This window comes from Dreissena polymorpha, chromosome 5 (genome assembly GCF_020536995.1).
Source record: "Dreissena polymorpha isolate Duluth1 chromosome 5, UMN_Dpol_1.0, whole genome shotgun sequence".
In the NCBI taxonomy this organism is placed as follows: Eukaryota; Metazoa; Mollusca; class Bivalvia; order Myida; family Dreissenidae; genus Dreissena; species Dreissena polymorpha.
Genome location: NC_068359.1, coordinates 41,208,043 through 41,235,266, shown reverse-complemented (window position 1 = coordinate 41,235,266; position 27,224 = coordinate 41,208,043). Strand labels below are relative to the sequence as shown.

The 27,224-nt window shown below is 36.1% G+C and overlaps 3 protein-coding genes across 7 annotated transcripts in view; all 3 read left to right on the top strand.

Moving 5' to 3' along the window:
* The first annotated feature begins 1,061 nt into the window (after window positions 1-1,061).
* LOC127881047 (uncharacterized) lies at window positions 1,062-4,850 on the top strand. 3 transcript variants are annotated; one of them, XR_008049870.1, is made up of 5 exons: window positions 1,062-1,162; window positions 1,264-1,345; window positions 3,311-3,493; window positions 3,968-4,096; window positions 4,247-4,850. XR_008049870.1 is itself a non-coding variant. In XM_052428647.1 (4 exons), the coding sequence occupies exons 1-4, from the start codon at window positions 1,246-1,248 to the stop codon at window positions 4,321-4,323; spliced, it is 489 nt and encodes a 162-aa protein (XP_052284607.1). In that variant the 5' UTR covers window positions 1,180-1,245; the 3' UTR covers window positions 4,324-4,850. The 3 variants fall into 3 exon arrangements, 1 of the variants encoding a protein (XP_052284607.1); XR_008049871.1 differs by having other exon boundaries at window positions 1,085-1,153; XM_052428647.1 differs by lacking the exon at window positions 1,062-1,162 and having other exon boundaries at window positions 1,180-1,345.
* A 2,288-nt stretch (window positions 4,851-7,138) lies between these two features.
* On the top strand, window positions 7,139-15,443 carry LOC127831179 (uncharacterized). The gene is made up of 4 exons (XM_052356173.1): window positions 7,139-7,148; window positions 9,429-9,637; window positions 14,352-14,680; window positions 15,309-15,443. Exons 1-4 carry the CDS (start codon window positions 7,139-7,141, stop codon window positions 15,412-15,414), a joined length of 654 nt encoding a protein of 217 aa, XP_052212133.1. The 3' UTR covers window positions 15,415-15,443.
* A 3,349-nt stretch (window positions 15,444-18,792) lies between these two features.
* The window catches only part of LOC127881043 (uncharacterized), a 57,564-nt gene continuing 49,132 nt past the window's right edge, over window positions 18,793-27,224 (top strand). Inside the window, exons 1-5 of one of the 3 annotated variants that reach the window (XM_052428637.1) lie at window positions 18,793-19,535; window positions 19,674-19,751; window positions 21,909-22,034; window positions 22,930-23,202; window positions 23,427-23,587. In XM_052428637.1, coding sequence (XP_052284597.1) covers window positions 19,475-19,535; window positions 19,674-19,751; window positions 21,909-22,034; window positions 22,930-23,202; window positions 23,427-23,515 — 627 coding nt within the window. In that variant the 5' untranslated portion in view covers window positions 18,793-19,474 and the 3' untranslated portion in view covers window positions 23,516-23,587. Of the gene's footprint in view, window positions 19,536-19,673; window positions 19,752-21,908; window positions 22,035-22,929; window positions 23,203-23,426; window positions 23,588-27,224 lie in introns of those variants that run through there. The other 2 variants (XM_052428638.1, XM_052428639.1) reach the window with 2 other exon arrangements.

Sequence of the window (27,224 nt, the reverse complement as noted above, 5' to 3'; positions counted from 1 at the left end):
TACTGGTCACCGAATAACTACGCGTCAGCGATTTTAGAAGCTCCGCCTTCGAAGGCGGTATCGCCGGGCTTACGGGTTATGCAAAATAAACTCGTTCATTTTCCTACAGAAAATTAAGGGTGAATGTAAATATTTTATCTTTGATATTAAAGGGGCCTTTTCACAGATTTTGGCAGCTATTGAAGTTTGTCTTTAAATGCTTTATATTGATAAATGTAAAAAAATGATCTTAAAAGCTCCAGTAAAAAATCAAGAATAAAATTAAAAACAGAAAAAAGTAACCTCAACAGGGCTCAAACCACTGACCCCTGGAGTCCTGGAGTAAAACTCTACCCATTTAGACCACTCGGCCATCCGTGCTCATACGATGAAGAATGTATTTTATACTTTATATAAGCAATCCTCGTAGTTTCAAAAAATATCACGACAACAACAGAACTCTCCAAATTATTCAATCGTTTCGCGTTGCATCGCTTTATAATTGTCAGGTTTTTAAATCGTCAAAAGATGCATATAATGGCTATATTAGAGCATGGTCAATGTTCAGTAAGACTGTTTCCTGACAAATAGCATAACTAAAACGAAAATTTGCGAATTTGAAACAACTTTTTTAATTTTGTCAATTTACCAAAACGTGAAAAGGCCCCTTTAAGATCTAAAAGGGAATAGAAAATAATAAAATTTGAAACTTGTTTCTTCCCTTATGAGTATACTTTTTTAAACTGCGCCCCGTGCTACATTTTGTTCGTATCGAATGTTTTGTAAAGAAAATCATATTGCTTTTGTGTTCTTAAAATGAAGACAGAAATGTGTTGTTGTTGGTTTTGTTGTATTGCTTTTGTAAAGTTTTGTATATGGATAACATACCGAAATAACAAAAAGCACACTTCTTTTCAACATAATTATGTTTTGCAAACAAACAGAGAAGCACACAATGATTTTTGTTCAAGATTGCCTTTTGTATTTCCATTGTTAGATAATTCTTATCGAGCTCAAAACTAAAAAGATGCTGATGATAACAACCGCTTGCTCTTCATATTAAGACCAATGCGCAGCTCTGTAAACATCCTTGTCAACTGATAAGAGTCATCCAGGAGACATCTTAGTGTAAAACGTCATATCTCCAGACACTTCACAGATAAGTCGACCCGATGTAATCAGAGTGCGTCGATTTTACGTGTTTTTTTTAATTTGGGAAAAGTTCTTAGAGTAAATGGCTACTATGGTTTGTTTCACTCATGTTTTATGTTTTATTTCTTGAAGGTGTTCATCATGATTCCAACGGTGTTCTTCGTGGTGCCGGTGGTGTTTTCTTTTTCGAACATAGTGCGATGCGACGTGATAAGTAAGTTAATATCTGAATATAATAAAATATTTCCTTTCTTCTTTCAACGCTTTAAATAAGTATATACAGAAAAGTTCGTGTTGTTCATAAATGCAACAATAATACAATAAATCAAATGTAATGACGTCAACATATCTGAAATGCAAGACTCTAATTTGGAAGAATATACTAACACCAGACGCATGCTCTTGGTCCGTCTGGTATAAAAATATAATTTCTGATTTTGCTTGAGAACCTTCTAGTATCGTAAGTGAATCGTGGGCCAAGCGAAAATAGTATTGACTTTAATGATTCAAAACGTAGAATAACATAGTACAGTCTTGTTATAAAATAAAATGTCAAAATGTCTGTGACGATTTATCACAATTTACGACGATATGCAATTGCCACATATACTTTGTATTTTAAATACAGCTCTGATCAATCGAAGATAAGACTTAAGGATTGCCCTTTCGTTCTGAAAAAAAAATCCGTACAAATGCTTTGAACACGCTAAGAATTTCGTCTGTGATGTGATGTAAAGACCGACAAGGGTTCATCAAGATTCCCGCAGATGCAAGTAGTATGTCATCACGTTTTAACCAAAACTAAACAATCATAAACCAATCGTAGCCGAAGTTGTAACAGGTTGACACGTGGTAAAAGACTAAATCTAAGAGAAATATCACATTCAGCTACGAATGGATAATCGTGGCGTGCCGCGTTCATGACGGATAGAACAACAGAGGCAGCCCAGTTAATAGGATTATTAAACGTATATAATTCATGTGTCATGATACAATCATTATTATTGCGATGTTAATAAATATCAAGTTTTAATTTGCATGTCTGAACGTTAAATTATCGTGGTGGTATAATTCCTGTTGAAATTTAATGTAATGAAAAACACGTAAGCATTAAGACATTTTATTAGAAAAAAAGCATTGTTTTCAAAACGGAACTAAAACAACATTAGACGAATTTATTATCATTTAAAAATGACCAAAAACGCTTATAAAAACTGCAAAATTCGTTCAAATATATTATTTCATATATTATGGTATAATCAGGTATCATTTTTCATAAAGCTCTTGTGATGTAACCAATAAATGTGTAAGCTGGTTCTTCATTTACATTTATTATTGCATAAACTCTATCTATAATGCCCTCTGGTGGGGTGCAGAAACTTGGCAAAATGAGGGCTTGAACGGAAGAAATCGTGCATTAACAAGGCGATTCACGTGCCGTTCAAGCCCTGTTATGTGTTTTTCATATCCATAATCTGGTCCACACGCAGTTACTTCCCTTCTCCAGCCTTCGACGACTTTCCAAGCATAAATGGGGAACTGAATAAGCTCCAGTTTCCTCGTGCATGCAGGGATAATGGCAATGCCTATTTCAATCCACTTTTCAACTTATACCATCTGCACTCTTTTGACAACAGCTTTATTGTGTTGGCAACGTCAATGAAGTTAAGGTTATTTACTCAACACTTTCAAAAGACTATGCTGTAAATTTAAGTGATTATGAACCTTCAACGATCCTGCTGTAAATTCCAAAATAATTCCTCATTTCTTAATTTGCGCGGCTGCATTTCAACTTTGCATTAATCCACTGTTTAAACACATTTTAAATCGTAAACTGCCTATCCGAAGGTAAAGCCTCGTCATTTCGGATGATGACCGAGTGAGGCATATGTAAAACACAACCTTGAACTGTATTGAAATAATCGAATTATTTTGTCGATGTCGAATGAACAAAACATTGTTTTCAATGTTATTTTAATTTATTTTGGTATGTGTGATTTGTTTATGCAATAATAGCGAAAATACACATTTTCTCGGACATGATCATCTGCGGGCGCTCTCAAAATACGTTCCTGCCCTCGTGCTGCGCACTCGGGCAGGAACGGATTTTTCGAGCGCCCGCAGATGATCATGCCCTCGAAAACGTGTATTATCCCTATATTAACTTTAATTATTTCAGTGGCGGGTCAAAATTGCACAATACCATTAACAACGACCACAACAACAGTATTATCAGCTGCAACAACAACAACTCCATCAATATCATCTGCAATAACAAAAGCTACAACAACAGCAGCAACAAAAACAACAACAGCTTCATCAGCGACAACAGCAGCACCTACTACGAAATCAACAAGTCCGTGTAAGTACCTGGTTTTATATGATATATTGCTAAAATAAATATATATACATGTGTATGTGTTAAAAAATATTTACTTATAGTAAATGTTTGTGCGTGTGCGTGTGTGTGCGCGCTTGCGCGTGTGTGTGGTAGTGTGTGTGTGTGTGTGTGTGAGTGCGTGCGTACGTGCGTGCGTGCGTGCGTGCGTGCGTGTGTGTGTGTGTGTGTGTGTGTGTGTGTGTGTGTGTGTGTGTGTGTGTGTGTGTGTGTGTGTGTGTGTGTGTGTGTGTGTGTGTGTGTGTGTGTGTGTGTGTGTGTGTGTGTGTGTGTGCACGTGCACGCATGCGTGCGTGTATGTATGCGTGTTTGGATACGAGTTAAACTAAATATGTTTATTTACATATATTTTAGCACTTTTCGCATCTCTCGTTGCAAAAATAGTTGTTTTTTTATATTTGAATATGCATGCTTAGTTACTCAATAATACTCGAATAGCTGGTCGAAGGAAACGCAGTGCAGCCCAACAAGAGTGTGTTCCAAACGCAAGTTGTGAGCTGAACGAACAAACAATACTGATGTGCAGATGCAACACTGGCTACTCCGAAGACAAAGGATTGTGTACAAGTACGGTACAATCTCAATATATGGTATACTATTCCAGAAAATCCGGCCTGTCAATATGTGAAAAGATACAAAATACAAAATCTTACATGTCATAACTTACTTTTATAATACATGATTCATGTTAACTAGTGTTTATTTAATCATTTGTAGACAATGGCGCAGACTATTTGAGAGGGTCGGCACTTTCAGTTACCTTGGTGACGACAGTGATGCTGTTTTTTATCTAGCAAACCAATCTACCAGTGCTTCAGCGGAAAATTGACTTGTTTATACTATCGCCTTACATTTCCAATATTTTGCATCCATCGAAACAATTGTTTTTGAATATTTTAAACATATCCGATCGTTTACATCAATACACGTCACAACTTAACTTCTTTTCCAATAACACAATAAAACATAATTGAACAAGAAATACCCGTTGAAGTCTTAAAAAAAACAATATGAACAAACTTCCGCCAACTAATATGCTAAATAATAATGGCAAAAACAGACAGGAGAATTCAAGCGCGTGATTTGCACAATATTGGCGCTTGATCTGGCTTTGAAAGTGCGTGTACCCTGTGTCTACAGAATATGTCAACTAGAGTGTACAAGTGTCGGAGTTCCGGTTGTCTGTGCATGCCTGATGAAGCCGTTGTGCCGACCAACTAGCAATGCCAGATCAACCAAAACAGTGTGGTTTCTTGTAGGCACATGAGCGCCACTTTTGGTCGGATGATTTATTAATCTAATAAAAGAGTTGCACACAAAATTGTGTTGTTGTATGAATTCTTAATCAAACATCTGAGCACTGGAACTCTATGTGTTTTTGAATCAAATTTACGCCTACACAAATGAAAGCTGTATGTTACAAAATCATCGATAGCACGTTTATGTGGAAGCAGATATAATGTAAGGTCGTGCGTTTGAAATTATTGTAATGAACTTCTCACCACCACTCTGTCGTGTTTTACCAGACTGATTTACAGTCCCTGTTTCAAATAAAAGATAAATCAACATTTTATGTCTTAACCAATCAGTTATTTTTGTATCGTGAAGGAAATTGGGTAACGTCGGTAGTTTCCGGATCGGGTCTTCGCGCTACAGTTCTATCAAAATTCTAACAAGCATATCAAATTCACAGAGCTTTAACGAAAATCCACCACCTCTGACCTTGAATTACGAAATTGACCTGATTAATTTGGAAATGCGTCGACAGTGAATGTTTCGTGACAATACCCAGAATACCATAAAACAAAATACACATGTAAACTGAGTTTATAATCCGAATATCGGGTCGATTGGAAGTTATTTCTCCAATCTTTAAAGCCGACAGGAATATTTTGAACGACACTGGTATACATTCAGGACGGCTCTGTGTGGTTCGCCATCAAATACTGCAATACCTAGTGAAACAAATATGCATCTTCATGTACATATTTTGCGTAGAAGTAAACGCTATTTATCCCCACGCTTTTCCAAAAGCGTGGAGATATTGACGTCTGTCCGTCCGTCCTGGCCACTATCTCCTCCTACACTATAAGCACTAGAACTTTGAATCTTACACACATGGTAGCTATGAGCATATATGCGACCCTGCACTATTTGGAATATTGATCTGACCCCTGGGTCAAAAGTTATGGGGGTTGGGGTGGGGCCGGGTCAGAGATTGTCACTCATTTTTTTATGTTAATTTACATTTACTTCTTCATTTCTACACCGATTTACTTTAAATTGATACTGAACATCTCTTATGACAATACGGTCAATCTAAACTATGCATGGCCCCATTACCAACCCTGGGGCGCCCCCGCCCACATAGACCACGCCCATCCAAAATTGCCTTTTACTATAACTAATTCATTTTTATACCGATTTACTTCAAATTGATACTGAACATCTCTTATGACAATACGGTCAATCTCAACTATGCATGGCCCCATTACCAACCCTGGGGCGTCCCGTCCACATAGACCACGCCCACCCAAAATTGCCTTTTACTATAACTTCTTCATTTCTACACCGATTTACTTCAAATTGATACCGAACATCTCTTATGAAATAACGGTCAATCTCAACTATGCTTGGCCCCATTACCAACCCTGGGGCTCCCCCTGGGTCAAACATGCGGCGTGGGGATACGCGTCGGCCTCTGCCGCGCCATTTCTAGTTGAAAATATTTTGGAAATATACGAAATTTAGTTAATACGCACTTTAGCTGATTTGATTATGTTTACTGGCAATAGATAACCGCTGATCTACCGCAGCTTATTAAAAAATAACATGGGATCTAAACCGAATGCTTAACTGAAGACCAAATTCCCATGTCATTTTTATATTTCAAGTAATTCAAAATAATACACAGGTTTAAGAGCATTGCGTTTGATTCATTCTCACCAATGTAAACCCGCTTACTAATAATAATCTGATGAAAGAAAAACAGAAAAACAAGTTTTAATAACATTGTTTTTAATATTATTCAATGAAAGTTGAATATGATATTACTTGAGTACTGTCATTACATAAATGAATACAATACAAATCTATTAAGTAGACATTATAATATTGCATCTTGTATATGAAGAAACTGGAAAAAAATCCATTTCAATTTGAATATTTTTATCATTAAAATGTAAAGAAGGTGCATGTCGTGTACTGGCAGTTAGCATCATTCGTCAATATCGTAACCAGGCAAAAATACACGACACATTTACCATTACCATAGTTTTCAATGAAGAGGACCATAATTAGCAAAATACACTTAGTATTGTAATTTGTATTACTACTGAATAGGTCCCATTCAGTGACCCTTGACACTCCATTCGTGGTTTTGAAAGGGATAGTAAAATGTATATACATGTACTAATTTTATGGACATTTTGTGAAGCAAGTCCATCCAAACTATTGACGAAGCCAACGTTGCCAATTACATATTGATGACTTGCATCTTACATAATACATGCACGCTAAAATATGATATTAAGAATGTATTCGAAATTGCTTTAAGATATAGATATAATTAAATCTATCTTGACAAGGGACCATCTTAAATCCACCCCGATGTTACACAGTAATCTCCCCTTTTCTTATCTAATATATTTTGATATATGTTCGATGATATTTTAAGTACACATTTAGCTCACAATCTAAAAAATACCTGCAGCCAAAATGGATCACATCACTCGAAATCAAATGGGATTACTTAAATCCCACTGTTAAATTTACTTTGTCACCGTCATTATTATCGTCACGTTAAGCCTGCACGTTAACATGATCTTGTTCATAACAGATCAATTTTCTACAAAGAACGGCGTTTTCGTGATTTGAAATTTTGTTTTAAATTAGTAAAATGATTTGAAACGTTTAATCAATTTCTGTTAATTATCCAACACGAGTATTTTTTTTAATTAAACCTGTCTGTATGTCTATAAATAGAATGTTAATGGTATTTTTGCGTGGTTGAAAGGTAAAGAAACAAAAGTAATACATTTATGGAAATATTTATAATAGTTATATTATATACAAACCAACATTTGCATATTATATGATAATTTTTGAACATAATTGAATAGCTTTTTAAATACGTTTCTTCTCGCCTAAAGCGATTGTATGTCAACTGGTCGGAAATGTATCTTACCATTCACAAAGATTTCACGTTTGTTTTTATCATTTTTTTTATTCAATTTAAAACATACAATGTAAATATGTGCATAAGCAAGAACAAAAGTGGTATAATACAACAGTAATAATGTCAAAAACACATATTATAAATGAGATGCTAGGATATACTGTTTTTTTGCTTTGGTTGCATGTGGTGTATGCTGTTATTTTTAAATATAATAATCAATCCTATAGATGAGTTGCGTAGAGTTAGGTAGAAGACAACTGGACTGGGTTATGAAAGTGTATGCGTTTCCATTTTTGTTCAAAAATATGAAGTTTATCGTTGTTGAGGGCTATTTCTTTTTCAATTTGGATCTTTAGTTTTAAATAGTTTTATAAAACAGTTAAAAGTAGGTATTTGTATGCTGTATTTGAAGCTAAATATAAAATATTTCATTAATATGATAATGTGGTTCACAGTATTATTAATTTCTGGTATTTTAAAAGTATTCACACCGAAACTGATATTTAAGAGAGACAGTTTTAATTTTAATTGTTGTTTCTCTAGAAATGTTTGTTTTTATCATGTTACTTTGACAATTTGGACAGGCGTGCATACGTTTACGAAATCATACAGAAGTAAGTGAATTTTGAGCAAAGTAACATTTGAACCGCTGTTTCAAATATTTATTGGGTTATGTTGCATGACGTTTTAAGAAACAAATTCAATTTCACATTCACGAAGATACATCATAAGATCAATAAGCACATCCGGATTTTCACATTTCAAGTCTTACTGTGATAATAATTAGTAATGAAATATGATTGTAAAGAGAGGATAACTGGACCTGAAACATGAAGGTACTCTGAAGGTCAAACACCCCTGACATGCGCAATATAATGCGTATTTTAACATAATACATATTTCCTATTCATAAAATACTATTTTGTTCTTCACCACATGTTTGAACACGTTTGTCTGCAGAAAGCCAAAACTTTTGGCATTTATGGATGTCAAGATTATAGATTCATGCTTTGTACATGTGCAATTATAATTCCCCTACACCAAACCTAATCTGTGCTTGTTCTCGATATGGCCTGGGTTACCATAATAATAGGGCTCTGGGATGCAAAATAATCATGAACTCTGGCATTTTATAGCAAAGGCATGCACAGTTGATACACAACAGATCCATGTATCGTTTATTTTACATCCGATGTTCACATATATTCCAAGCAAATCAACTCAGTGCCGTCGTAAGTTTCGAGCAGTGTAGACGCTGTGAAAAGTGCCCAAGGGGCTGACACTTGGATAACTTATTTATAAGGAACTGGGGTAAATATTACTTTAATAAGCTTTATTTCATTTTTTTGTAAATTGTTGCACTGAAACCCTGCTAGCTTCTGAGATATACAACACAGTAAAATTTATTAAATATCGGGTGAATTAATGTTTATGTGAATGTTTAAATTGTATTTGTATTTTTGTGTTAATATTGCAGTTATGCATGTGTACTTTTCATTTGTCTATGTGTTGATAGATTTCGTGATTAAATGCAGGCTGTCTAAATATAATATGTACAAAACCACGCAATATCACGGTTAGGGATTATAATTGAATGAATAGATTCCAATTTCCGGGTGGGTGCAGCAGACGGGCATCACCCAACAGGAAGTTTTCGGGTGGGAGCGGCAGAGGCCATCACCCAAAGATGGTTCGGCAGATAGCTGCCATAACTGGGAGAAGGAGGCGGTTTCGGCAACAAGGGCCGACCGGGACGCGCCAGCAACCAGGCATTGGACGCCGCCAGAGGACCGAGGGTCAGGCGAGGGTCATCTGTGCCGCGGTGGGCTGGGCATATTGGACGCCGCCAGAGGACCAAGGGTCAGGCGAGGGTCATCCGTGCCGCGGTGGGCCAGACATATTGGACGCCACCAAAGGGTCGAGGACTTAGCGTGAGAGTTGTATGATTTGTTGACAGATGTGACATTTTAGTCGGCCAGTGACTTTATGATTGTTTTTTTTAAATTTTTATTATTGGTACAATTGTATCTGGTAGTGATTAGAATAAACTAATATGCATTCTACTAACATTAGTGGTGTAGTAAAACGTAGCACATATTAAGACATCTATTAAATGAAATATTTACAAATTTCATCTGTCTCCATTATAATTTCCATGATCAAGGCTCGAACCGCTTGTCACTCATAAATAACTCCGTGACCAAAACTGGCGAGCAGATCATTAATGAGATATCAGATTTCAGTTCTTTATCTGGAACACTGATAGGGGGTTAAGCTATCTTTCGATTTTGTTATGACGCTTGATTTGATGTGATTCAAGGGAGACTAGCAGTGGACAATTAGGGATTTTCAAGGGATCAAGGATATACGAGTTTTTCCCCTTGGATATTTGTAGTTAAAGGGGTGTTATTGAGATTGAAGTGCACTTGAGTTGAGTTTAAAAACGGTTTGTTTTATTTCTTTTTATTCATATTATTTGTGTCATATCATTTGAATAAGTTTTAATTTTTTTTTTTAAACTGGCCAAACTCAAACGGGAGTCCAGGGAAAGGAGGGGGTAAGTATGTCAGTTCACACCGACCTCCACTGGGCAATCGGAATTCGTCGTTAAGGAACAACCAGGGCTGGAGAGAAATGGGCCATGCGTGCACGAGAGGTCAAAATTGGAGGCGTGGACAGGTGCCTCCGAGGAGAGAAGAAATGAATGTTTCCACTGATGTAGAAGATGCCTTGCTAAACATGTCGGTTTGCAAAGGTTATGTGAAAGGGAAGAAGGACAAGGTGTTAAGAGATACTGGGTGTAGAATCGTCGTCGTTAGAGCAGCTTTAGTTTCCAAAGAGGAATACACAGGGGGATCCAGAAAGTGTATACTGATGGATGGTACCCCAAAATATTGTCCCGTCGCGCTGATCACCATATCAACGCCGTACATAGATGGAAAGTTTGAAGCCATGGTTATGGACAACCCAGTATATGACCTTATAATAGGAAACGTGCAAGGTGTGAAGGATCTTAACGTTATGAAGAAGGATGAAGGAACAGAAGCAGAGAATGCTACTGCAAAGGGCAGTGTAGCAGAACAAACGGTTGAGCTGACACATGTCGGGCTAGGGGTACAAACAAGGGCCCAGAAGGAGAAGGAAGGCAAGCGAACCAAGCCACTTCATGCCAGGACCAGTTTGATCGATATCAGTAAACAGGATATTGGCAAGGAGCAAGGGGAGGACAGTACCCTTGAGAGCTTACGCAGTCAAGTTGAAAGAGGCGAGAAGAGGACGTATGAACACGGGGAGAAGCATGGTTTGAGAAGAAGGGCGGCATCATTTATCGGTTTTATCGGAAAGCAGACAAAGGTGGTGAAATTGTTAGACTGCCAGTCGTTCCAGAAATGCACAGGAAGCACGTGCTACGTATTGGTCATGACAATCTGATGTCAGGTCACCTGGGTATAAAGAAGACTACAGACCGCATTCTTGCCGAATTCTACTGGCCAGGGGTATGCGCAGATATAAGAAGATACTGCCAATCATGCGGGGTATGCCAAAGAACGTCTCCCAAGTGGAAAGTGCAACAGCTACCAATAGGAGAAATGCCAATGATTGACACTCCTTTTACCACGGTTGCAATCGATTTGGTAGGTCCCATCAACCCACCAACCGAAAGGGGACATCGTTTCATCCTAACAGTCGTAGACTATACCACACGTTACCCAGAGGCTGTGCCATTGAAGCGAATAGACACCGAACAGTGGCAGAAGCACTTCTATACATATTTAGCAGTGTATGTCTACCCAATGAAATGCTGACCGACTTAGGGAAACAGTTTGTTTCCGATCTTATGAAGGAAATATGCAGGCTTCTTGACATCAAGAAACTGGCTACCACCCCATACCATCCGCAATGCAATGGTCTAGTTGAAAGGTTCAATGGAGTACTTAAATCGATGCTGAAGAAGATGTGTGATGACCAACCACGTGAATGGGATAGATACATTCCAGCACTTCTGTTTGCTTACCGCGACAGCGTACAAGAGAGTTAAGGTTTCTCACCGTTTGAGCTTATATACGGGAGGACATAAATTGCGGGGGCCACTCACAGTCTTGAAAGAAATTTGGACCTCAGAGACGAAGACAACTTTCCAGTATGTGATGGATTTGAGAGAACGACTCGATGGAACAATGAGACTAGCGCAGGAAAACTTGAAGAAAGCAAGTGTAAGGTACCGAACGTACGCAAATAAAGGCAAGAAGATGAGGAGTTTTGCTGTCGCTGACAAGGTCTTGCTTCTACTTCCAACAGACAACAATAAGCTGTTGATGTAACGGAAGGGGCCATTTGAGATCAAAGGAAAGGTAAACGACAGGAACTACATTATAGAAATAAATGGCAATCTGAGAAAGTACCACGCAAACATGCTTAAGAAGTTTGTGGAGCGTGAGGAATTTGGGCAGGAGGACAGCAAAGAGACTAAGGAGTCAATATACTGCAGGCACTCGTCGTAGATTGCAGTAATGTTGAAAACGAAAAAAATTGTCCTCAAGAGAAGTAGGGGTAGAACTACCTGAATTAGAACCACATGAGAGAATTGAGCATGTGAATATCAATCCCGTACTGAATGAGACTGAGGAGCAATTGCTGATACACTTGTTTACAGAGTACAGTGATGTTATAACCGATGTGCCAGGAAATACTAAGATTCTCGCACACGAGATCGTCTTAACATCAAATAAACCGGTAAGAACAAAGGCTTACCCGGTACCACGTGCTATGAAAGCTGAAATTAAGACTGAAGTTGGGAAAATGCTCGAAGCGGACATAATTGAGAAATCAAACTCAGCATATGCCTCACCCGCTGTATTGGAGAAGAAAAAGGATGGCAATTACAGGTTCTGTGTCGATTACATAAAAAACAATGGGCTAACAAAGTTTATGCACAACCAATCGGAAATCCGGAAGCGATGTCCCAGAAAATGCAGAAAGGGCGATCATTTTCCAAAATGGATCTGGCAAAGGGATACTGGCAATTACCAATGAGTGAGGATTCGCAGCAATACACTGCTTTCATAACGGAGTTTGGTCTGTTTCAATTCAAACGTATGCCATTTGGGCTGGTAAATTCAGGAGCCACATTCACGAAGATGATGCGCCATGTTTTGGAAGGACAACCAACTACGGACAGCTATGTGGACGACATAATCACGCATTCGGAGGGACATTTTAGAGACGAAGGAGAGGTTCTGGAGAGGCTGCGAGATGCAAAAATGACCATCAAGCCATCAAAATGCATGTTCGGGTACACTCACATGAAATTGCTAGGTCATGAATTGGGAGAAGGTAAGTTGCAGCCATGTGACTTTAAAGATCAAAAGCATTGTGGAATGTGAACGTCCACAAACCAAGAAACAGGTAAGGTCATTCCTTGGTTTGATTGGGTATTATCGCAAATTCGTGCCAAACTTTGCTGCTATTTCCGCTCCACTCTTAGATGCTACCAAGAAAGGTAAGCCAAATAAAGTCGAATGGGACAAGAGCACGGAGAAAGCGTTCACAACAATGATCGCAATCTTGTCGAAGTCACATGTTCTGAGATTGCCTGCCTTCAACAAGGACTTCATCCTGAGAACAGATGCATCAAACACAGGTATTTACGCGATGCTGTTGCAGGAACAGAAGGCTTCAAAGTTTCCTGTGATGTACGCCAGCAGGAAGTTGAACGTAAGTGAGGTGAACTACTCGACCATCGAGGAGGAATGTTTGGCACTCGTTTGGGGTGTACAGAAGTTCGAGATTTACCTCTATGGAAGAGAGTTTGTACTGGAAGTAGATCACCAGCCCTTGACCAACATAAACAAAGCTAAGGTCACAAATTTCCGAATCATGCGCTGGGCGCTGGCTTTGCAACCATTTCACTTCAGGATCGGTTATATAAAGGGTTCGGAGAATCGAGGTGCGGACTTTCTCAGTCGGCATGCTACGTACGAATCTTGTGCTTAAATGAAACATGTAGTTTCATCTTGTGTTGGGGGTGTTGTCAACATTCTAGATTCATGCTTTGTACGTGAGCAATGTTAAATTCCCCTACACCAAAACTAATATGTGCTTGTTTTCTCGCTGTGGGCTGGGATATCAAAATAATATGGCTCTGGGATGCAAATTAATCATGAACTCTGGCATTTTATAGCAAAGGCATGCCCAGTTGATAAACAACAGATCCGTGAATTGTTTATTTTACATCCGATGTTCCCAGAAATTTTAAGCAAATCAACTCAGTGCCGTCGTAAGTTTCGAGCAGTGTAGACGCTGTGAAAAGTGCCCAAGGGGCTGACACTTGGATAACTTATTTATAAGGAACTGGGTTAAATATTAATTTAATAAGTTTCATTACATTTTTTTGTAAATTGTTGCACTGAAACCATGCTAGCTTCTGAGATATACAACACAGAAAAATTTATTAAATATCGGGTGAATTAATGTTTATGTGAATGTTTTAATAGTATTTGTATTTTTGTGTTAATATTGCAGTTATGCATGTGTACTTTTCATTTGTCTATGTGTTGATAGATTTTGTGATTAAATGCATGTTGTCTAAATATAATATTACAAAACAACGCAAAATCACGGTTAGGGATTATTTTAAATGAATAGATCCCAGTTTCCGGGTGGGTGCAGCAGACGGGCATCACCCAACGGGAAGTTTTCGGGTGGGTGCGGCAGAGGCCATCACCCAACGACGGTTCGGCAGATAGCTGCCGTAACTGGGAGAAGGAGGCGGTTTCGGCAACAAGGGCCGACCGGGACGCGCCAGCAACCAGGCATTGGACGCTGCCAGAAGACCGAGGGTCAGGCGAGGGTCATCTGTGCCGCGGTGGGCTGTACATATTGGGCGCCGCCAGAGGACCGAGGATCAGGCGAGGGTTATCCGTGCCGCGGTGGGCCAGACATATTGGACGCCACCAAAGGGTCGAGGACTTAGCGTGAGAGTTGTATGATTTGTTGACAGATGTGACATTTTAGTCGACCAGTGACTTTTTTATTTTTATAATGGTACAATTTTATCTGGTAGTGATTAGAATAAACTAATATGAATGCGGTTTCTGCTAACATTAGTGGTGTAGTAAAGCGTAGCACATATTAAGACATCTATTAAATGAAATATTTACAAATTTCATCTGTCTCCATTATAATTTCCATGATCAAGGCTCGAACCGCTTGTCACTCATAAATCACTCCGTGACAATGGAGTTCGGGTTGAACTTCAAGACATAAAAAAGTGAATGCCTATTTGTAGTAAGTGTTACGCAGTTAATTGTGTGATGCCCGGTTATTACCACTAAGAAATATCATCACAACTTAGGAATTTTATTGTAATGGCTATCACTGACCCCACATAAACGGAAGTGCCGTTTTATCAAAGCCATGTTATCTTTTTTATAATTAGAGATCACCGATTAATGGCATTTAAGGCCAGCGGATGGTCACTATAGACATATTTTAAGTGACACGCAAAAAACAAATCCACACATATGTTATTGACAAGCGTCAATTTATAAGTGTCGATGGGATAAATAATTATTGAATAATTCTTGCAGTCTTTTCTTGCAGTGGTATTTGCAGCCTGTATCTCGCACCGTGCGACCTGCACAACGGCTGTGACGGCAAATATAACTACGTCGGGTCCGATAGTTACCAGTTACCACCAACACCATAGGCCATGTCCTAATAGGGGTCTCCATGAACCCCCCCCCCCCTCCTCTGGGATTATTGTTCACATATACCAAGTTGTTCAGTAACTCAAGTAAGTTAATTTTTTCACTTGTCCTCAAAGATAAATTCAATTGAAAGTGTTCATTTCAACCAGTTTCCTTGGCAACCGTCCCTCAAAATTGGAAAACGGCCCAGGGCGACTATATCATTATTATATTATATCTTATTTAAATACAAACACATTAGTGATTTAAAAAAGGCTACACACTGTGTTTTATTTTAAAGACCAAATTATATATTTATCTCATTTGCATATTCATGAATTCTAATGAGAAGCTAACAGAATCGGGAAAAATAGACACATATCACTATATAGACTGAAATTACAGATTGTTTTTAGTAAATATGTAAATGTCAGCATAAGCCACTACTTGCAGATATTCAAAAAGAGCGATATAAATGACATTTTTTGAAGCTAAATAGATTTAACACGCGCCGAAAAGTGGGTGGGGTAAATAACATAATCTTTTCCTATTAGTTATTTAGTTTCTCATTGCTGCAGTTACTTGTTCTTTTAATTTAAATATACTGTTTAACAGTCTTCATCGCCAACTCTCCGTTTCAGTATCACTTTCAGCAGTGGCATTATCTTATTCAAGTTCATTTGCCATGTCCTCGAGTTACTGAACAACTTGGTATATGTGAAAATTTATCCCAGGGGGGTGCATGGAGACCCCTATTAGGACATGGCCTACCACACTGACTACTTTTGTTAGCACCGGAACCTGGCTTGTGATCGGTTCTGTGTCAAATATTGTAACATCTACCGCAACTATAATAAACCTTGCAAGCAGTTGAGGGATTACCATTAAAAAATCAACCACCTCGAAAGTAGCCACGACTTCCATCACAAGAGATTAAGAGACTCGATTGTATAAGTTTACCTTCATGTTTACAAAACACACACCAAAAGGAGACGTTGTTATCGCATATATTTGAATATCTGACAATTTATACCATTGTATGATAAAATTAAGTTCGGTAACCAGAGGAAAGGCTTGGGGGTAGCTGACTCTCTAATAAGAACCGTGAAATCCGATCGAAGTCTTTATCAAATACAAAATACTTGCCATTACTTTTCTAAATATCAATATTTAAAAAGAAAATTACCAAAAAAAAAGACTTCTACTTTATCTTAAGATCCAGAGGTAATATATCTGCGAAGAAGGGATTCATTTTCTCGTTTTGATTCACTATGTCAAAGATAAGAAAGTACTCCACATTATAAATACACATATACCTTGGTGGATTAAGAGGTGGAAGTTCCGAACATCCCATTCAGGAGTAATTTGTTAACCTTATTTTTTATGATCAAACGGACGCACAAGCGGTAACATTGCTAAATTGATCATTTTTTGTTCAAAGCAGCATTCCCTCGTCAAAAATTAGTTATCGGCGTAATTTTAATACGTTGTTTCATATCCTGGCCGTTCAGATAAAAAATCCTGCATCCGATGTTTTGTTATCATTTCTATACTTTAAGGATTGAAAATTTTCTCATGTTAACACATCACATATAGGCAATGATTACTTAATTACCCGCGTATAACAAACTACTCATTCATATTTTATACCCGACTCGTATATTCACTGGTTGCACCCAGTCAAGCTCGAAATTAACGACAGAGACAATGTTTTCGAAGATGAATTCAGGCTTCAGTCAGAGTTACTTACTGTCTGGCTTCCTATATTTGTATAACACGACATTAATTAGACCAAGGGTGTAGACTTCACCCACAGATCGTATGACATAAAAATGTAAGGCATCATTTTTTGTAGCGATTATTCTTTTTTTAGTTTTTTTTCTTTAAAAACAGATTTAATGTTGTACATCTGGCACAGAAAATGGATATGCAGCTTTTTGGTACTTGCATGAACTACTACTGGCTTTCTTGACAGCAATGGTGTCTACAGCATCGCGTTGTATTGATGGTGTCCATGTAAGTTACCAAGACAACATGAACTGACTATGGGAAGAATAGAGCACTATGATAGACCAACAAAAATGATTAGATTTCAACCATGTAGCACATGTTTAATTTAAATCGACAAGCAACCCTGATAATATAGACCTTCGTTTTCACGCAAATGACTGTTATTTGCCACGCAGCCCGCCATGAAGCACAGGATTAACATTGATGTTTAACATCTTATTTACGAATGGCTTTTTAAAACAATTTGTGAATTATTTAATACGCTGAGGAAAATGATAATCAAAATGATAAAACAAGCAGGAATTTACATACAGGGCGTGCATAAGTATGATGTTCGTCAAATAAAGCTTCAGAATGCTTTATGTATAATTAAACCATGTTGACAGCCAGTTGAAAGAAACACTATTTCGAGTTCGTATTATTACTGAACACAAAACGATGTTAATAAAAAATAACGTGTTTTTTCCTTGCAATAAATTCAATAAATGACTAATGACTAAGTGGTATCGGTATCTTTGTTTTCAAACAAGCACCAACACAAGCCATTATATATATGTGTATACAGAAACGTTGAAGTTTAAAAGGACAAAGACATAAATTGACATATTAACATGTCAAACTTGGTACAATTTAGTGTGGGGGATTTTTGAACATAAGATACACTTCAACGAAATACGATTTGTCAAATTAATGAACAAATCACGTACCAGACCTACTGAAAATTATGCATTGTATATACGATGATAACGATAATTGCCCCTATAAACCAGGCAAAACTCTCGATTTGTTTCTTTTTAGGACCAAATTGTTCATTTAAACACGTTATTTATTGCAGGTCTTTCTGACTGTTTTATATCGGTTATTTTGAAACAAGTTTGTACAAGAACCCTTATGTGTTGTTCTAATATTTAGGTTTCCTAGAAACATGTGATATCAATGACGGCCGCTAGTGGCAATCAAAGCTAAGTTATAGAACGACATCAATAAAAAAAGACATTGTAAGGACAAATATCTCAAGATAAACCTGCGGAGGCCGCAGTAACCGCTTAGTGCACATCAAAATGGAGATCCAACTTGTTTTATTTTTGCGCGAAAATGCCCTTGATTTTATAGTTAAATAACCGTTGAAATTCAATACCTTTAAATGAAAAAATTGCTTAAACCTGTTTTAGGTACGTGTAGATAACATTTCTTCCATTTGAAGAAACTAGAACGATTTCTGAATTTGTTTTTGCAAAGAAACGCATGCGTTTTAATAAAGATATCGTTAATTCGGATGTATTAACACAGATGACAACTACCAAACTCCCATCGTTTTTCACATTCATACATAAATATTAATGACTACGAATTATATATACAACGTGTACGTATATACAACCGTATTCATAACGCGAAACTGCATCCAATTATCAATCGTTTAAACGAACATTAACGTCAGTGTGTACCTGAACAGAAGCAATGTGTGAGGTTGTGGAGGATAAATACGCAAATCTAGCTTGATACTCGAAAGCCATATGTACATACAGCAGGATACTTTATGGATTGACAGTCATGGATATGTTGCAAACATGTTAGAACTTAAGTACGGTACTCCAGCCTGGCACATGTTTCCGTTCATTGTTAAAAAGTGTGTAATACATTCGTTTAGCCAACAAAAGGTTATAAACACTTGTTTAAATATTACATGCAATGTATCAATATAAAGAAAGTGAGCGCGAGGAGAATAAAATACAAGAACGCATGTTTTTATTTTTCTATAAACAACTAGCACACATTAAGTTTAGTGGCAGTTATGTACGAACCCCAATGAGATCGGGAAAAACACTATTTTTGTCACAAGCATTTACTACGTTTCAAGTGTGTTAATTAACATCAAACACATCAAATACAAAGCATAGACGCACGCCCAACCAGGGTTCTGTAGAACAAATGCATACACATCTTATCAGTTGCATAGCTACACTTTGTTATAAAAGGGGGCCACACTGATTAACAAACTCAATAAATAAAAGATATTTAAGTGCGCACATAATCAGTTTTCGTGTATTTTATATATATATCAGCAAAATGATCCTCAGTGTTCTCTTTGTTCTTGGTTTGATACGAGTTGGTGCAGCTGTCGAAAATGGTATGTACATTTATATCATTATCGTATTTTAATTCATAATCTTAAATCAATTAGATATTTTGAATACTGGATGACATGCATGGTCTAATATACCAATTGTCATACAAAACGATATACACAGTTTTTCCTTTTTTTCAGTTGCAGTTCCATGTATTGCAAACAATAATACGTGTTCCGACAATAAAAAGGTGTGCGAAAAAGGATTCTGTCATATTGGTAAGTATTATATATGCATATAAATTTATAAATTAAATATATCGTATCGGTTGCCTATCAATAAGTGTTCTTATCGTTTATTTATATCCATATATTTACAGTAGAAATACGTTATATGAAAACTACTTCTTACTTTAGGTATCAATATCCACCATAAAATAAATCTGAAAGTTACAAACATCCTCTGAGTTTTTTTACCTAAGTTTTTTAGTAAAGGCATAATACGCCATTTTTGATGTTCGCATATACTCTCAGAATTACTTAACGCTTGAAAGCGTAAACGTGTATTTCCGTTACTACAGCATTATAATTATTTCAAATGTGTTATCATTAAATAGTTTTTTAACATCGTATAACAAAACAACTCAATACATATAGATTATAACTGTGTTCAGCAAAATAAATATTGAGCGAAAATGGCCAGTTAAGATAAAATAAAACCCGCATTTTAGTAAAAGACATGTTTGTAAACTAATGAACAGCTTTTTATTTGTAAACACACCTCTTTATCGTATCCTTTAAAGGGGTGTTTTGGTTAAATTTCGGTTAGAAATGAAACAATAAATATCTTTATAAAAAGATATACGGCGTTGATTGTGGTTGGAATTAGTGAAAGGTAAAGAGTTCAATGAATGAGATCAAAGATAGCGAATGTCATTTTCAGTGCAGTTCTTAGCTGCATCACACGCAGAACGGGATGTTACGCGGAGTTTTCGCGGCTTATTTTACATTATTACATATTGCTGGTCATAAACCTATAGATTCAAAACAGAAAAACAAAAGAAGAATGGAAGTGCAATTAAAACATATGAGTCAACCGGCCACACGCGAAGTATCCGTACATATTTTAAATATTTATACGCGCGTTCTTCGAACAAACCTGTTTTAGTGGTTTGTCGGGCATTGCTATTTGATTCGATTATTAACAGTATCGAGAATCATCGCGCTCATGCTTAATACATTAGTCAATATGGTGGAATAATTCTTGTTAAACTAATCAAAAATAATATTTATCATGGTATTGTTGAAAACACATTAAGAATTTATTATTGACATACCATAATTATATCGCTGAATATCTTCATTTAACATATTTCTGGTCTAAAGAAAATTCTAGTTCACCTAGTTCACGCAATAGCGTCTATATTATATAACGATTATTTTACTGGCCGCGAACTGACCCTGATACATTGCGGGTTGGAATGCAATGCATTAAAGTGAGGCCACGCTTCCACTGCTGGAACGACGGCTTGTTTAAAACTTTATACTTTACATGTTAAATGTTCAATTTCGAAAAAAATTTAAAATGGTTTGGCCAAAACGAATATCAGGATAGGGAAAAACGATACTTGTATGAACTTAAATATACTAGTACACAGACAGAAATATGGAAGTAATTACTAAATATGAGAAAATAGCCTTTAAGTACAAACGCTCTGGCGCTGGCAATCCTCTGAAAATAAAAGATGCACGCGCAAACTGTATTGATGTCAAGAATTGAGTGTAAAACTGTTATATCTATCAAGCCTTTTCATTAGAGATAAAATTGTTTCATGCTGAACACGCAGTAAAACAGTGTTACAAAGACGCGGTCATGTTTCCAATGCTTTCGTGGTATGCTCAAATCAGCCAATGGAATAAATGAAGGTTATTCATTCGTGTCTAGCCGCGGGAAATTTGATTTGAATTTTATTGGACACTTACAAAGGCCAGGTAAGGTCAAAAGTGACGTTAAACAGCTAAGCCGAAAAAAACACGTGAAAGGATTTTTTCTTAATTGATCAACACGAATGATTGACCTACCCACGTTACCGCTTACCCAACAATTACATACTGGATCTATGGACTATAGAAACACAAATGACCGTGTCCATGCGCAATATAAGTGGGGGCTTGGGCTAAGGTGGCATTAAACCAATTTGATTTTAGGATTCCCATGCCTCACCAAACAATCACAAATCAATCAAGTTTAAATCAAAATTGAAACTTAACCATATAGAAGAGGTATTCAATAATAAATATGAATACTATTCATTTTGATTCACATTAACTACCGTATAGTCGCATCCAAATGACAGCAATACAATAAAATACAAACACTTAAATACACCGAGTTTAATAGCTTGCTTTAACAGGCAGATCAATTTTATTTTACAGCTCTTGGAGAAAAATGTACTATATTAACTGAACAACCATCACCATCTCAAAATGGAGATATGGTAACGACCGCCCAAAATGGAGGCTCGTCAGAGAAACCGCAATCGACTACTGCTGGATCTGGAGGTATAGATTTAACTCGATTTGATACGTCAAATGTCGAACTAGTGAAATATCATGATGGAGTAATTTTACTAATAACGTATAGATATTGAGACTAATCAGATGAAAATAATACATTTTATAGAATTATGTTTAGTCTGAATTTTACCCCCGCATAAACATAAATACTTTCGGATTCAATTCACGATGGTAGTTACTTCGACAATTCATCGAAAATTGTCACAGATTGTTTAAAAACAATTGTAAAAACTTAAATAAATTAGTACAGTAAGTACAGTACATGTGACCTGTGTTCAAGACTCGTACCCAAAGTCGAAGAAATAACTACAATAGTCCTGTTTCTTTTCCTAACACCTGCTTCTTCAGTCTGGTGATTTAAAATATTTGCCCATAACGCCGCCTTCAAAAGTAAGCTGGTGTAAATCTGTGTCCTCCAAGATGCCAAAACATTCTTCAACACACGAAAGAAAAAAACATGTAATGATTCAGTTCATCAGAGGATAATTCTAGAGTGTTTAACTAAAATCAGAAAATTTTAAGCATTCTTTGAAACTTCAAATGCATTTATGCTGTATTTTTATACAATTTTATAATTCATACATTGATCATTTTTCAGGATGGACATTGTACAATTTGAATAATGAGTGCATTTAATATTCTTAATTTTGAAACAACATTTATCTTTATTTAAATGTTACAGCATATGTCATTCAAATAATTCTTTAGACTTTTTTATATTCGTATTTATGCGTAGGAAAACAACAAGTCACATCTTCTAACGCACTCTTTGAAACAAACCATGGTGAAAGGGATATTTTGTCAACTTCAAATTATGATCGCATTGTTATTATTGGTATTATTTGCTTGTAATTAATTAGATTTAAATTATCTAATTTAGGTCAACAGATGACAACAGCAGGTGGCGGAGACAAACTTTCCTCATCACCTATAACGACAGCCACTACAGCAACCACAGAACCTTCAAGTACTTCTGTCGCATCCTCAACTTCATCAGGCAATGGTGCATCATCTTCAGTGGGAGGTAGGAAAAAGCGCAGTGAAGATGAAACACGGGAATGCGTCACAAATGCTGTTTGTAAGCAAGCAGGTGAACACAAAATTTGCGCGTGTGCTGGTGGTTTCTCTAAAGATGCCAACGGATTGTGTGCAGGTATGTTTCTAGTTCAAACATATTTTACATTAATATATATTATAATATATTATTATTTTATAATACATTTCAAAGCACGAAATAATGTTTTGGAATATTATGTTATATATTAACTATCTGTGTAAGAACACTAACGTTAATTTATAACACTATAATAATAGTTTCAGGAATGAAAAGTTTGATAAAATGGCATGTTTGTCTATGTTATAACCTTGATGTTTCAGAAGACGCTGGTTCTGGCGCTTTTACCTTCTTCCGGCCGGCGATCACAATGTTAACTACGATCATGACATTAATGCATTCCATATACTAGTTTCATTGTTATTTCTTTTGACAAGTATGAACTAATATTACGGATTAAATAATCAATCAATCAAAGCAGCAAGCAGCATCAAAGCGTAAGAAGGATTACAACTTTTTTTTCCGGATCTTGAGCACATTCAAATGTATGCTCGATTTGTCTTATATATTTTATTAAAATTATTGTTAACATCATACAATTTACAAATTACTACTGTGACTTTCTTAAACAACATATGGAACGTCTCTTAGCTATCAAAACATTACAAAGGACATGTTGAGCTTTGAAAGTGGGTGTGAATAGAACTTGATGTATTGCATCATAGATTGCAATGTGAGTTGTGTAATGGTGGATCGTGCATGTCTGATGAAGCTTTTACACATGGAATTGGCAGTGTGCGACCGCCACCTATAGAAAAAGATACTAACTGTACTGTTTAAGCTGTTTTTACACCCCTTTTGGCCAAAGTAGAATAATTTGCATAATAAAATGAAAAAAAAAATAAAAAAAGGGCTTATATTGTTTATTTAATAAAAAGTTTTGTTTCTTTATCTATCAATTAACAACAAGTCAGCGCTCTGATGCTCACGAATTCAACACAAGCGTTATCCGAGTTATATATAGACCAGCATATTAAGAATAAAGCATAATGTTTTCTAATATTAATATTTATAATCAAAGTTAAAATATATTTGTAATTTACTATGCTTTTCTCTTGTCCTTGACTTATTTATGCGTTATAAGTAGTTTTACAATAATTATTTTTCAGTTGATTTTATAATCATCAGCCGAGTATAATGATACAATTGGCCAAATTAAGCATCTTGAGCAAAATGAAAGCTCTTTACCATACTGTCGTCCTTGTGCATTAGTCCAAAAGGTCGAGACATCATGGCGGATTTAACTTAGTCTCAAGATAGTAATCTCTAAACGTATGTCCGAACATATTGATATTTGAGATCGTAATGCCTGTTAACAGAACGTCAATGATTTAATATTATATACGGCTGTAATTGCTCTGCAATATTGTGATGGTCTTAATAAATCCTTAATGATTAATAATACATTCGATGTTTCAACATCAAAAGAGATGTAGTTAGCATATACGAGTATGTAGAACGAACTAGATTTGTTCATTGCACTTTTCGATGACATGATGGTGCGTTGAAGTTGAGTATAGAGTATGCTTTCGGAAAGGACTTATTAATGTTCGGCATCGGCATCGGATAGAAAAAGATACATGTTTCAATTGGGGCAATTTATATCAATTTCCATATTTTAAACACGAGTGTCAACATAAAAATGATGACAAAAGAAAGCATATTTTCGACAAATAATTTTGCGAGGGCATCGTCGATTTCTCGGAGTACTGGGATTCTTCCGGAAGGCTATAATGTCACAGACCTACCTGTGTTATCAGACGTGAAGTAAACGACTTTTCAGGTCGCCGTGGTGTAATGTATATGGTGTCCGCCTAGCGACCGGGAGGAATCGGTTTCGATCCCCACCGTGGGAGCCTTCTTTAGATCTCCCCCCAAAGACACCAAGTACTGGTTCTAGGCCCAGGAAACGGAAACGAAAACTTTATATAAGCCTAGGTTTTCGATGCAATCGAGCTTAAATACATAGGTTTAAACTAAGTAAACGATTGACTTTTAAATTACTAAAACATAATATCAGAGTTTCTTACAGGCCATAACGACACATGATTATTTTTGAAAACTAACCTTTTTACTGATTTTGACACGTTATCATCAATGCTACTTTAACCCATCAATCGGTTACTTCATCAGATTAAGTTTTAAGTAAATCTGGTAAATATTAATTTCAGATATTATTTTTGAATACGGCTTTAGTGAGCGTGCCTCTCTGCGAACAATACAAACATCAGGTTTGTTTAACAGATATCAGTACATCTATTAACTGTTAATAAAACTTGTAAAAAATGTTTGATTTCCAGTACAAATATTCATTTTAAACCTGAAATTATATATAGATATACATCCTTTCTGGTATTAATATGTTTTTATTATAAATAATTTATTTCAACAAAAGCTGTCACAAGACAACGGACTCGTTTTAATACAGCTTTGATAGATTTATACACGTTTTCTGTCAGTCCCCTAATATAATGATCAAAATGCATATTATTATTAGTTCAATATCTGCAACAGCTGTATAAAGTTGATTAGAAATATGACATTGCCATAGAAATAAGATTTTCAAATGTTTACCCAATAAATTAAACAGATTTTCATTCACTTTACAATCAATGTCTGCATATCAGCTGCTAACGCAGATAATGTTTGCTCCATTGACTTCAGATTTTGAGCGTATCAAGGTATTGAGAAGAAACTGTTTGTGCGAACTGTAATACAATTAAATGTAGAAACATCGCACGTGTACATTAATCAATGTTATGCAGACACCGACGTCGACATATGTATAAGTAGTATAGCTCAAACTATTCGGTAAATATTCGAGCTAAAATATTGAGCGTGTGGGTAAGAAAGTCCATCAAATGTCTGCATATGCTTTTAAAAACAGATCAGTAGTATATATTGGTGTAAACGAATTTCCCGAGACTATTTCTGTGAAACAATAGTTTCTGATTTTCTGGTCAATTTGTTTGTTTTTCAGTAAAACAAGGAAGACCATTTTTATTATTGTTTATTTAGAACTTTCATTAATGTTAAATTTACAGTTACTTAGTAAAATATTTTGTTTAAGAGTTCACCGGAAAATTCAAAGATTAAAATTATGTTGGATTAAACAATGAATATGGGAACGTTGGGATTGAGTTTTTATTTCTTATTCAAATTTGATTATTTTAATTTTACAAGAATGAACAAAAGTACAATTTTGCGCTTAATATTGTTTTCCGTTGACACTTGATTAACTCAGACTTTATGGTGGTAGTATGGTTTAAAGGGATCTTTTCACGCTTTGGTAAATTGACAAAATTGAAAAAAATTGTTTCAGATTCGTAAGTTTTCGTTTTAGTTATGATATTTGTGAGGAAACAGTAATACTGAACATTAACCATGCTCTAATATAGCCATTATATGCATCTTTTGACGATTTTAAAACCTAAAAATTATAAAGCGTTGCAACGCGAAACGATTGAATAATTTGAAGAGTTCTGTTTTTGTCGTTAAATTTTGTGAAACTACGAAGATTGCTTATATGAGGTATAAAATAGGTCAAGAAAGGTGTACTCGGCGGAATAGCTCAGTAGGCTAAAGCGTTTTTACTTCAGGACTCTGGCAGGACTCCAGGGGTCACTGGTTCGAAACCTGCTCCGGGCAATGTTCTTTTCCTTTTTTTAATTTTTTTCTTGAGTTTTTACTGGAGCTTTTACGATCCAATGTTTACATTTATCAATATAAAGCATTTAATGAATAAGTTAAAAAAATGCCAAAATCTGTGAAAAGGCCCCTTTAATAAATTATCAACGTAAGAAATCACACGACTCACTACAACATGCTTTTACAATGCGACTACTAGCATCATAACCAGCAACACATTGTATGGTATTACTGTTTACCCTAAAAGTGACTTGTTAACAGATTTAAGCACGTTAAGAAGTGTGTCATGAAATGCTTAAAATTGATAAATGTAATCCACACCTGGGCTTGAACCAATGACCATGGGAGTAAAATACTTCAAAGTTGAATCAATCGGCCATCCATGCTACTATAGTCTGGGATGTTTGTATACT

Excerpts from the sequence above, each read along its gene's own strand:
- LOC127881047 (XM_052428647.1), top strand. The coding sequence starts at position 1,246 with ATGTTTTATTTCTTGAAGGTGTTCATCATGATTCCAACGGTGTTCTTC. Across the intron at positions 1,346-3,310 it reads AGTGCGATGCGACGTGATAA|TGGCGGGTCAAAATTGCACA; the intron begins GTAAGTTAATAT and ends TAATTATTTCAG. Across the intron at positions 4,097-4,246 it reads AGACAAAGGATTGTGTACAA|ACAATGGCGCAGACTATTTG; the intron begins GTACGGTACAAT and ends AATCATTTGTAG.
- LOC127831179 (XM_052356173.1), top strand. Across the intron at positions 9,638-14,351 it reads CAAAGGGTCGAGGACTTAGC|ATCCCAGTTTCCGGGTGGGT; the intron begins GTGAGAGTTGTA and ends TTAAATGAATAG. Across the intron at positions 14,681-15,308 it reads CAAAGGGTCGAGGACTTAGC|TGGTATTTGCAGCCTGTATC; the intron begins GTGAGAGTTGTA and ends CTTTTCTTGCAG.